At 41.4% G+C, this 11,413-nt stretch overlaps 2 protein-coding genes across 2 annotated transcripts; both read left to right on the top strand.

Annotated features, from left to right (window-relative positions):
* The first annotated feature begins 7,420 nt into the window (after positions 1–7,420).
* On the top strand, positions 7,421–10,091 carry LOC143364356 (uncharacterized). The gene is made up of 4 exons (XM_076804752.1): positions 7,421–7,968; positions 8,060–8,999; positions 9,545–10,004; positions 10,078–10,091. The coding sequence occupies exons 1-4, from the start codon at positions 7,421–7,423 to the stop codon at positions 10,089–10,091; spliced, it is 1,962 nt and encodes a 653-aa protein (XP_076660867.1).
* Positions 10,092–10,168: 77 nt separating this feature from the next.
* LOC143364355 (uncharacterized) lies at positions 10,169–10,957 on the top strand. Its single transcript, XM_076804751.1, has one exon. The coding sequence runs from the start codon at positions 10,175–10,177 to the stop codon at positions 10,955–10,957; it is 783 nt and encodes a 260-aa protein (XP_076660866.1). The 5' UTR covers positions 10,169–10,174.
* The last annotated feature ends 456 nt before the right edge of the window (positions 10,958–11,413 follow it).

Here is an 11,413-nt window from a genome sequence, read left to right as displayed (position 1 = left end):
GCGGACTACATTCAGCATAGTTTCGTCTTTTAACAACAATCGCGTAGTTTTCTCTCTTCGGTCCTTTATTGGATTGCGCGTTCGCCGGACCGACGCGCGTCACTCACACTTCCATTGTAACGCTGTACTATCAACAGACAATGCTTTCGTGATTAGCGCGATTCGGATTGTAACTGGAAATCGCTTGCTTGCCTCTGTATCAAAGTTCGGTCTTAGTCAAACAATTCGAAAGTAATTTAAAATAATTTAAAAATTAACTTGAATTATTAAAGTTTATTCGCAATAACGAAGGATAAATAAAATTTTAGTTGTTTCCCCATTATTCGTGTCAAATTCGTCATTAATTCGTTTCCCGTTCGTCGAATGCCGTATTCTCTCCGTAACTGTCGAAAAGATCTCTACCGTAATTGTCCAAAATTTATCCGCACCGTGGGAACTTTATAAACATTTAATCATGTGTATGAAATATTCGAAGACAGTTAGATTTTCAGAGTGGAGCTGTTAACGCTTCAATTGCAACATTTTTTAACGTATTTTTGAAAATTAAGAGAAACTCAGAAAAATAAAATTAGCTTAACCAAGTAATTATTTACTCGAGTAAATGTACAAGTTTTTGATGTGCAACGAAATAGCAGTGATTCGTTTATAAAAATTGGTCGAATAAATAATATTGGTTATTGTCACTGACAAAGATTTTGAGACAGTAGGGATTTTTGAAGGACTTTTAGGGCCACTTCGAATGTATCAACCAGTATCCTGACCTGCCAACCTCTCTTGTTTGTTGAATATTGAAGCAAGTAGTACAGAGTACGATTAATCCGGCGTCTGCAAAACAAAAGTTTATGAAACATTACCGTCTATAGTATTAACTCTCGAACTTTCTACTGCGGTGAATTCCGTAAAGTCTTCTGGCTTCTTAAATTATTTTACGCTCGAAACTTGAGACAAACGAAGTTAATAGGAAGTATCGTTTCCTTTACATCGTTACAGTAGTTGAAGAAGAGTACCTCAAGAAGTTGTTATGCGAGAATTTCCTACCTCCCGTAATTTATTTTCGGTTCATTATTAATTCGGGATATGTCCGCCACAAATCATTAAATACATTATTACATTTTCTATGATTACAAACAATATTATTAATACTCCAAAAGAAATTATAAATTTACTGACAGCAAAATTCGTGTTTCTCATTTTTAAGGTTATAGATTAGTTGTTTCAACTGTTAGATAATCGCGACAGAGATAAATAAAAATTTAAAAAACATGAAACATTGACTGCAGAATAACTAAGAGTATAACGCGAGCCAAAATGGCGGGCACTTCGCGCCGAAGTTTGCCGATTATTTTTCGAGAATTTTCGGGGTTTCCTCGGCGCTATGTTGCGAAACACACAATTCCCAGATCACACGAGCAAAAATACATGATATGTCAATTCATGTGATGATAATATGTCAATATATGATAGTGTGTCCTTGGAGCGCTGGGAAACATTTCGTGTCGGTAGAGTAATGGCGGTTTCCTGTTGCGCGGTTCGTGCGTATTCCTTCGCGAATCTGTTCCACGTTCAATCATTTTGAGGGTTTTTCTCTCTCTTTGGTTACCAGCCACTGCCGTGCTGCACTTCTCGCGGAAATAGTTTTTCAAACAATCAACAGGTGGTAGGTAGGCCGCGTCTGATGAAGCAGGTATCGATTAGAAAGAAATAGGCAAAACGGCGGCGGATGTAGGACGGAAATATTTTATGGACCTTGTTTCTTTATACACAATTGCGACAATGTTGTTAAAATAATCAACAAGGTGTGTACCAATTAAAATCAATTTTTTAAGAATTCACAATAAAGGGGAAGGATGAGCCTGTGTAATACGGAAATCAGTTTTTCGGTCATATTTGTTTTTGTACAATTGCAAGGATTTTTTTAAACGTACAACAAAGTGTACTCTTTACAATAATACCAGAATTACATCGATTAATTTATCAACCATATTTATTTTCGTAGAACATCGAGAATTTTTCTACTCAGTCACCACAAAGTAGTCCGTTTCTACTAGAACAACCCTTAACCTCTTAACTTAAAAGCCCGAGAATACTCGGGTATTATACACACTATTACAAAATAATTGTTAAGTTAAGAGGATAAATCGATTCGTTGATTTTTCTCGAATAAATTCTCAAAAATGTCCTCTTCCACAATAACGGAGGAGTAATGTTCGAAACTGAATTATAACTATTCAGAGACTATATCAATATATTCCCCTATTTTTTGCCTGTAGGAAGTTCTGAAATAAAAGACAGGAAATGATTGAGAAATTATCTTGTTTAATTAGGAAATTTTAAGGAAACCTGTTCCGTCGCAAGGAACAATTCAAGCGGTGCTTGCCTTCGGACAATCGTTTATGATACGCTTGTAACTAAGTGATTACTTTCAATGATTAGGCACGGCGCAACAGTGACGACCATCCAGGCTCGCATCACAGCCTGTCTTTCGTTTGTTTTCACTTCTATGGTTGCGGGACGTCATAAATTAAGTCCTACGAAGGACCACCCAAAATAAAAGAGCACTGGGCAAGGCCCATTCAGCTCACCTAAACAGGATGACAATCAGTCAAGGATGCGCTGATTGGGCAACACACCATTCAGCATAACCAATCAGTGTACTTCCTCTCCCATGAGGACCGCCCTCTCAATACATAGAGGAGCCTCACAATTGTTACGTATGGAGACGTTCTCCACGTTTATTTCGATTAGAATTTCTAATCTCTTTTCTGAGAACGAAAAGCGTCCCAACAGGCCCCTTTTATTAACGAAAGATACTGTATGCCTTCTTTATACCAAAATCTCTAGACACTCCCTTCTGGCATCCATTAATCAATATTCTGATAGGAAATAGCCCGGATAACCTTCATTAACCCCTTTCAACGAAAATCTAACCGAGGCCTGCTTTTCATTAGAAGTGACAAAAAATGTGACTGTGACCCTACGTGACATTAAATCTTAAACAGAATACCCCTTTCATTTTCAAGGTATATAAACCCGTTCATTTTCATCCTCTTCGGTTAGTCGAGAAGCGGTTCAGTTGAGATTCAGAAACGGTTCCGTAACGTTATAGTAATCGTGCAGTCACGTCGCGTTACAGAGTCAAGTCTAGTGAGATCGGGTTAAAGTCCCTTTCGAATCAATTCATAACCTTATAGATTCCGTTAGTTCGGTATATATTCTATTTGGTATTCAACAATCGCCATCTAACCCCGCATTGCCAGTGCGTCAACACCGTGCAACATAGGTAAACAATTCCTCTAATTGTACATTTATTATATTCATTCGCGACACAAACAACAACACTTGTAGTAATTTCAATTCAGAATACATTGTCTTGTTTGTTAACTCGCGTACCCTTAATTATTGCCTAAAATCCTAATATAATAATTGAACGTTCCCACACGATACAATCTAACCGCTCGGATTGTATCAATTAAATTATATAGAAGTTACGAGGCTCACTAATACTTAAATTCAATTCAACGAAGATTTCTCCAACCTAGTGGCTCCTCGATTTCGCATCGAGTGCGTCCACGAAATTATACCATCCTATGCGGATCCCCGATTTCGCATTGGGTTCTTCCGCGCTCTTATACAACCTCCTTTCGTATCGGGTTCGCCGCGTGTTCCCTAGTGACTCCTCGATTTCGCATCGGGTGCGTCTGCGTTTGACACCAACCTCCCAGAGGTTCCCTGATTTCCCCTCGCCGGCCTCACGCGTCGCTCATAGCCCTGGCTCGTAACACCCCATTACCATTTTCGTGTCACATCCTGTATTACCAACTAGAACTAAAATCTGCTGACAGCGTCGTTAGTGGTAGGAATTAAAATTAAAAATAGCTATATATATAGTCACTGCAGTCTCGCGAATACAATAGAATATTGTTTTCTAAAACGCTTTAACGATTTCAAATACTAATTTCGGTTATGATTAGTTAAACTTTACGTTGGGTATAAATAACAAATGAATGAAACTGTACGTACAATACAGAATATGTTTAACTGCAAAATTCGAAATGTTGTAAACAGCCAAATATTAATATGTACTTTATAAATGTAACGTATACGCGAATAAATTAATTGTTCAGAACTGTATTGTTATTGTTATAGGATGACATCATTTTGTTCCTATTATTAATTAACTACATTGCTTTGAACAGTAATTATTATATAAATATTTTTTAAATGGTTTTTATGAAAATTTTCATGAACATTACAAGACAAATGTTTTAATAACTTACTAAAAACTACAAAGCCAAGCTTTCAACGTAACTTGGTTATATATAAATAACCGTTTGCAATTTTGAAATTTGAACACCAATTATTTCTATATTTGTTAACAATAAATAAAAGATTCGTCTTAACATCAGCTACAACAATATGTAATAAAAAATGCTTAGTTTTATATTTACTTAAAAAATTAAGATGACCATAATTTTTTATCAAAAAAATTTTTTTCTATTGGGATTTATAGATAACTGAGTATCGATTAACTTTTGTTGGAAACATTATTCTGCCAGATTATCCGAAATGTTTAAAACATCCCCAGATGGCTTCTTTTGGGTCACTGAGATCTTGGTTGGTGGCCCGTCGAGAAATTTTCCGAGTGTGGTACTCGCGAAATGATCGTAATTCCTTATGCGTTGCTTCCTGGGTATCTTCTGAAAGATTTCCGATGGATAATAGGATGCTTTCTACCACATCAGCACCTTGTATGAGCACTTTGTGTACAGTTACCAATATACAATACCATGGATATAAATTCATTCCCCGATGCTCTGTGTGCAACTCGTGCTATGTACTCCAACTCTTCCGGGGTGTACTGCGTCAACAGGCTTTCTATTTGCCTGCGATTTATCATGTCACTTGCCTCAGAAAACCCTTTTTTTGGTCGGCCACCTTCACTGCGTCCTTCAAATTCAAACAGTGGTTGTTCAAACCAATCGGGCCATTTTAAAAGAAATCTGTCAACATCGCGTTCGTTGTTCTTCCATTTTTTTTACTAAATTGATAGAAAATTGTTTAATTATTTTTCTAACAAAATCTTCTGACGTCAGTAGGTAGTCTATGCCGGTTCTAACCCAATAGGCGAGGGGGGTCATTTTCTCGCGGGGTGCGGGGGGGGGGGAATCGCGCGGGGCGTGGCGTCATCGCTGCCTTATCGCGCGGGGCGTGACGTTATCGCTGCCTTATCATTTCCGCCTGCGGTCATTATGCCGTCGGCCATTTTTATTATATTTGGCGTTATCGCTGCCTTATCATTTCCGCCGGCGGCCATTATGCCGTCGGCCATTTTTATTATATTTGGCGGGAGATTGTTTAGCTCTTGCCGCCGGCCACTTTTATTATATTTGGCGGGAGATTGTTTAGCTCTTGCGGACGGCCATTTTTGCCGACCGCCATTTTTATTATAGTATTTGGACGGGAGATAGAGAGACTGTTTCTCTCGCTCTTACGTCTTCTTACCGCACAGCCATTTATTCGCTCTTGCCGGCGGCCATTTTTGCCGTCGGCCATTTTTATTATATTTGACGTTATCGCTGCCTTATCATTTCCGCCGGCAGCCATTCGCACAGCCATTTATTCGCTCTTGATGCCGGCCACTTTTATTATATTCGGCCGACCATTTTTTACTATGCCGGCGACCATTTTTATTATATTTGACCGATCATTTTTATTATATTTAGCGGGAGATAGAGAGACTGTTTCTCTCGCTCTTGCATCTTCTTACCAATTTTCGCGAGATGACGTCTCTCGTAGAACCACATCCTTTTGAGATCGCGTCAACGGTTTTTTCATTATCACAATGTTTTTAGACCACTTCCTTACGCTATTTATGTTTTGTACGTGTGTATGTGTATGAATGTATTTTTTCATAATATTACGTATATGTAAGTGGCAATGAATACGAGACGTAGACGCGAAATTGGAATTGTCTCGGGCGATTCACCATGAAGTTTGCAGAGGTGTCCTCCTTACAAGCTTTAGCCGTGACAAAGTTATTCGAGCGCGATATTCGAAATTACTCCAAGGTGTATCAACGGATTTTCGATCGATATTTTCGCCTTCTATCGTGCAAGATTTATTGTGTTTTTCGCGTAAAATTTCCATTCACCGGTGTTCCATACGTAACAGCTTTCGCGTATAAACCGTTGGATTTGTTGCATGAAGCGAGAAACGAGTATATAGATCTTTTACAAGTGTTTGTTTTCTTAAAACCTAAATGGAGATTGAGGGCATACTTGGAGAAGGCAGTGCGTCAATATCGTAGAACCGATTACGTTTACGAGGGAACGCTATCATTGAATGAACGTTTCATGCCTCTAATCGTCTTAACTCCTCCTTTCTTACCGATCAGAAAACGTAAATTATTTTTAACGGATGACGAGGACGAGGACATCGACTACTACCACTATGATAACAACAACAACGACGACGACGACGACGAGTAAAAATGGCAGTTTTATCATTGAAAAACTTGGCTTGGGTTCACGTTTTAAATTTGTATTTGAACGGTAGTTTCTCCGACGAGGAGCCTCGGAAAACGTTGATAGAACGGTTAATGCGAATCGACGCGACGAGTCGCATATGTTTTTTCTACACGAAAAGATTTAGTTAAGTCGTGGCACCATGGCCCGCGATCGATTCACCGTCAAAGATATTGAATATCCTCGGAACGGGCGAACGACGCATCGTGGTGCCGGTTGGATACGAAGTATAATCGTATTTCTGAGAACTGGAAATTTAACGGATGAGGTGAAATTAAAGCTTGAAAAATTGTTTCGTTAGAACAAAAAAGAAAATGGAGGGGAACAAGATGATTCGGATTTTAAAAAATGCGTTAAAGTACCTGACACACATGTCAATGATTATTAAAACTATCGATGAGTATCGCGAATGGAGCAGATCGTATATGGAATGTTTGCAATACTGTACGAGATATTTGTCATGTGCGAAGGACGAACTGTCGGTGGGCGTGAAATTTAGCTTAACATCGGTGATGTGCCGTATGAAAAGTTTGAACGTATCGTTGGGCCATCGTTTTTCACGCGTTGGAAGAGGTTTATACGACAGGAGTCGCGTCGGCGGGAGCGCAACGTCTCTTCGTTGGGAGGAAGTCGAGTCAGCGTTTCGAGATCGCATATCAACCGGACTCGTTATCAACGTTGAGCACATCGATCCTCGTCAGTTTTTGCAACATGCGAAGCGGATGATTACGAGACGCGTTACGGAATCTCTGAACAAACATTCATCGTTGAAAGTGAACATTACGTTGGAGGCGGAATTTGTGTTGCGCGATACGGTTTCAGTGAAAAGTTTCGGTACGCGAAATTTCCCTCTGTTTCGAACGAGTGATTTACGCTGCTGGTATCTGAAAGACGTTATGCCAACGATTCTGACATCGATGGGGGAGTTTCAAGAACGCGACAGCGGGTGGGCGCTATCGAAGATACTGCATCTAATAGTGAATTGCAACAAGTACCAGCCGTTGCAAGCCGGTTGCAACGTCTCTGTACCTCGAGAGATACAACTGAAGAGAGCGATCGTCAACGTGAAAAGTAACGACGAGGCCTGTTTCTTTTGGGCAGTCGTGGCGGGTCTCTATCCGGTCAAGAAACATTCGGAGCGTTTCTCTTCCTATCCACATTACCGCACGGTGCTTCGAACCGAAGAATTTCAACTGCCTATGTCGTTTAAGGATATTCGAAAATTTGAACGGGTAAACGACGTTTCCGTGAACGTGTTCGAATGGGTCCGCAAGAAGTGTGGGGCGCTTCATCTGACCGAGAAGAAGCGGAGCAAGCACGTCAATTTGATGCTTCTACGAGGGAGGAATGATTCGCACCATCATTACACGTGCATAAGAAATTTGTCGCGATTGGTTTCGTCACAGCTTAGCAAGAATAGCCATCGTATGCATGTTTGCGACAGGTAAGTTGGGAGCATTTTTTTCCTTTTCCAGTTAAAGATCATGTTATATCTTTTTTCCTTCTCAGATGCTTACAATATTTCCCGTCGCAAGAGAGATTAGACGCTCGGAAGACATGTGGGTGCGGTTTAGCAACTACGCGTACAAAGAACGGGCGCCGTTCGTTATTTACGCCGATTTGGAATGTTTGCTGGAGAAACATGAAGAACAGAGCCGCGGGGCGCGCACGCAGTATCAACACCACCACGCGTTCAGTATTGGTTATTACATGCATTGCGGATACGATGCTTCCCTGTGCGAGTATCAGGCTTGTTCCAGAGAAGAGGGATGCTCGACATGGTTCGCGACAAAGTTGCACGAGTTAAGTTGTAAATTACAGAAGATACTTGATAAAAACGCGTCGATGAGGACATTGACCGAAGCAGAAAAATTAGATTTTCTTACAGCCACGTGTTGCCACGTATGTGAAAAACCGTTCAACGACTGCGACGAAAAAGTGCATGATCATTGTCATATCACGGGCGCGTATCGCGGTCCGGCGCATAACGCTTGTAATTTGAATTATCAATCTTCGTACGTGATACCAGTGGTTTTCCACAATTTGTCCGGTTACGACGCGCATTTTATCATTAAGGAATTGGCAAACGCGTTCAAGGGGAAGATAGACGTGTTACCGCTGACGAAAGAGCGGTACATCTCGTTCACGAAACACGTTGAGAACGACGGGGGGATGGGAAGAGATTACAGGAAGTTGATAAAGTTTCGATTCATCGATTCATTCAAATTCCTTAATTCTAGTCTGGACAAGTTATCCTCGTATTTGGACAAGAGTAAATTGCGCGTCGTACGAGGCGAATTTGCACATCTTTCCGACAGCGATTTCAATCTTTTAACGAGAAAAGGTGTTTTTCCGTACGACTATCTAACGTCGTACGATAAACTAAAAGAGGAGCGATTACCGCCGCGCGAAGCATTTTACAATCGATTATGTACCAGCGAGATATCGGACACCGATTATCTTCACGCGAATACGGTTTGGTCTCGTTTCGCTATTGTTTTGGATTTTCGTTGGGTTCCGTAACGTTGGAACCTTTAACTTACGATCGCGAAATGTTCAAGAAATAAAGTCGGAATTTGTGGGAGAGCTAATCGATTTATTTGTCACCGTCACTGCGATTCTCGGAAAAGAGAGCGAGGGCTCGACGGATTGCCGTGTATATTGACGGGGCTCTCTCCCCTCGCCGCGCACCCCGAACTACTCGGTCCGCCCGAAGTGTGCGGGGAGAGAGAGAGACGAACCGCGACGACGGCCGAGTCCTCAATACAAACAAAGTTCGGCAGTCGCTAATTTGCCGTGTGTGCGTGCGGACGCACAGCGGCACCGAACAGCTGATTGCTCGAACAGCTATAAAGACGTTGGGGCAGTACAGCGACTTGTATTTAAAATTGGACGTACTGTTGCTGGCAGATGTTTTTGAAAATTTCCGCGAAGACTGTCTCGAGAACTATAAACTCGATCCGGCGCATTATTACACGCTCCCCGGTTTCGCGTGAGACGTGATGTTAAAAATGACAAAGATCGAACTGGAGCTGTTCACCGACGTGGACATGCTATTGTTCGTGGAGCGTGGAATACGCGGTGGACTGAGTCAATGTTCTCACAGGTATGCGCGTGCCAATAACAAGTATTTACCGACGTACGATTCGAGCGAGCCGTCCGCCTATCTAATGTATTTCGACGTTAATAATTTATACGGTTGGGCCATGTCGCAACCTCTGCCACACAGCGGTTTTCGCTGGGTGGACGAACGGGCGCATATAGATAATTTTAACGTCGAATCTATTCCAATCGACAGTCCCGTAGGATACATTTTGGAGGTGGATTTAGAGTATCCGCGCGAAATTCATGACGCTCACGCGGATCTTCCGTTTTGCCCGAGTCACGACAAGGCGACGGCCGGCTCGAGTCAAAGGAAGTTGCTGGCAACGCTTCGCGATAAGGAGCGATACGTTCTGCATTATCGATATCTGCAGCAAAGTTTGCGACACGGTTTGAAATTAGGGAAAATTTATCGAATTTTAGAGTTTCGACAGTCTCGATGGTTGTGCAGCTACATCGATTTGAACACTAAATTACGCACCAACGCGAACAACGATTTTTCAAAAAATTTGTTCAAGCTAATGAATAACGCGGTGTTCGGAAAGACTATGGAGAACGTTCGGAATCACGCGATCGTGAAATTACTCTCTCGGTGGGGCGGTCGACACGGTGTCGAACGATTGATAGCTAGACCGAATTTTCACAGTTGCACGGTGTTCTCGGAGGATTTCGTTGCGATTCAACTGAAAAAAACGAATATTAAATTTTATAAACCCGTATACATAGGCATGTCCGTATTGGATATATCTAAATGCTGTTTGTACGACTTTCATTATGGCTATATGTATCCAAATTTAAAAGAAAACTGTAAGATTTTATACACGGACACGGACAGCTTGATATACGAGATCGTTTGCGACGACGCGTACGAGCTGTTGAAACGCGATATCAATCGATACGACACGAGCAATTATGCTGAGAACAACGTGTACGGCGTTCCGATCGCGAACAAAAAGATGTTGGGTTTGATGAAGGACGAGAACGGTGGCAAAATTATGACGGAATTCGTAGGACTTCGCTCGAAAATGTACGCGACTCGCGTGCGCGACAGCGAGGACGCGTGCTGTGAAACCAAAAAGATAAAAGGCATTAGAACGAATGCCACGGCTAGGGATATAAGTTTCAAAGACTATATCGAGTGCCTTCATAATTATACGGAGAAAAGTGTTAGCAATAATCGTATAATGTCCGTACAGCATCAGGTGTATTCGGTATCCGAAATGAAATTGGCGCTGAGTCCGTACGACGATAAACGATACATTTGCAATAATTTGATCAACACTCTTCCTTGGGGTCATTATAGTATCAACGATGACGTTGATTTCCTATGAAAATAGGAAGTGGTGAAACTATTAGCACGAAGGTCGTTGCAACTGCGTTCTGTTTGGAGGAGAGGGACAACTTCCTTTGAAAAAGGAAGCGGTGAAGCCGTTAGCGAGAAGACCGTTGCAACTGTAGAAATATCAATTATTTTTATCGGTTAAGGAAGTGATAAGGCGATTAAGGCATTGTACAAAACGAGGTGTTTCGAGCGTTACGCTTCAGAAAGTATCACACCCGCGGAGCAGTACATAGTCACTATGCGTCGCAACCAACCGAGCATGGACGAGACGAGAGCCGCCATAGTGGCGAAAAGGCGAAGAAACGTAGTGTAAGTATAGTGAAGATAAAACAGAAAAAAATGAATACGTTCAACTTTTTAAAAATATAAAATTGATTACAGGATTTTTCCACGATCGTCGCGGACACTGCTACCACCACCACCACCACCACAATCATCACAGTCC

The sequence above is a fragment of the Halictus rubicundus genome, unplaced genomic scaffold, assembly GCF_050948215.1.
Source record: "Halictus rubicundus isolate RS-2024b unplaced genomic scaffold, iyHalRubi1_principal scaffold0476, whole genome shotgun sequence".
Taxonomy (NCBI): Eukaryota; Metazoa; Arthropoda; class Insecta; order Hymenoptera; family Halictidae; genus Halictus; species Halictus rubicundus.
Note: the sequence above shows the minus strand (reverse complement) of the source record. Positions and strands in the feature narration are given on the sequence as shown.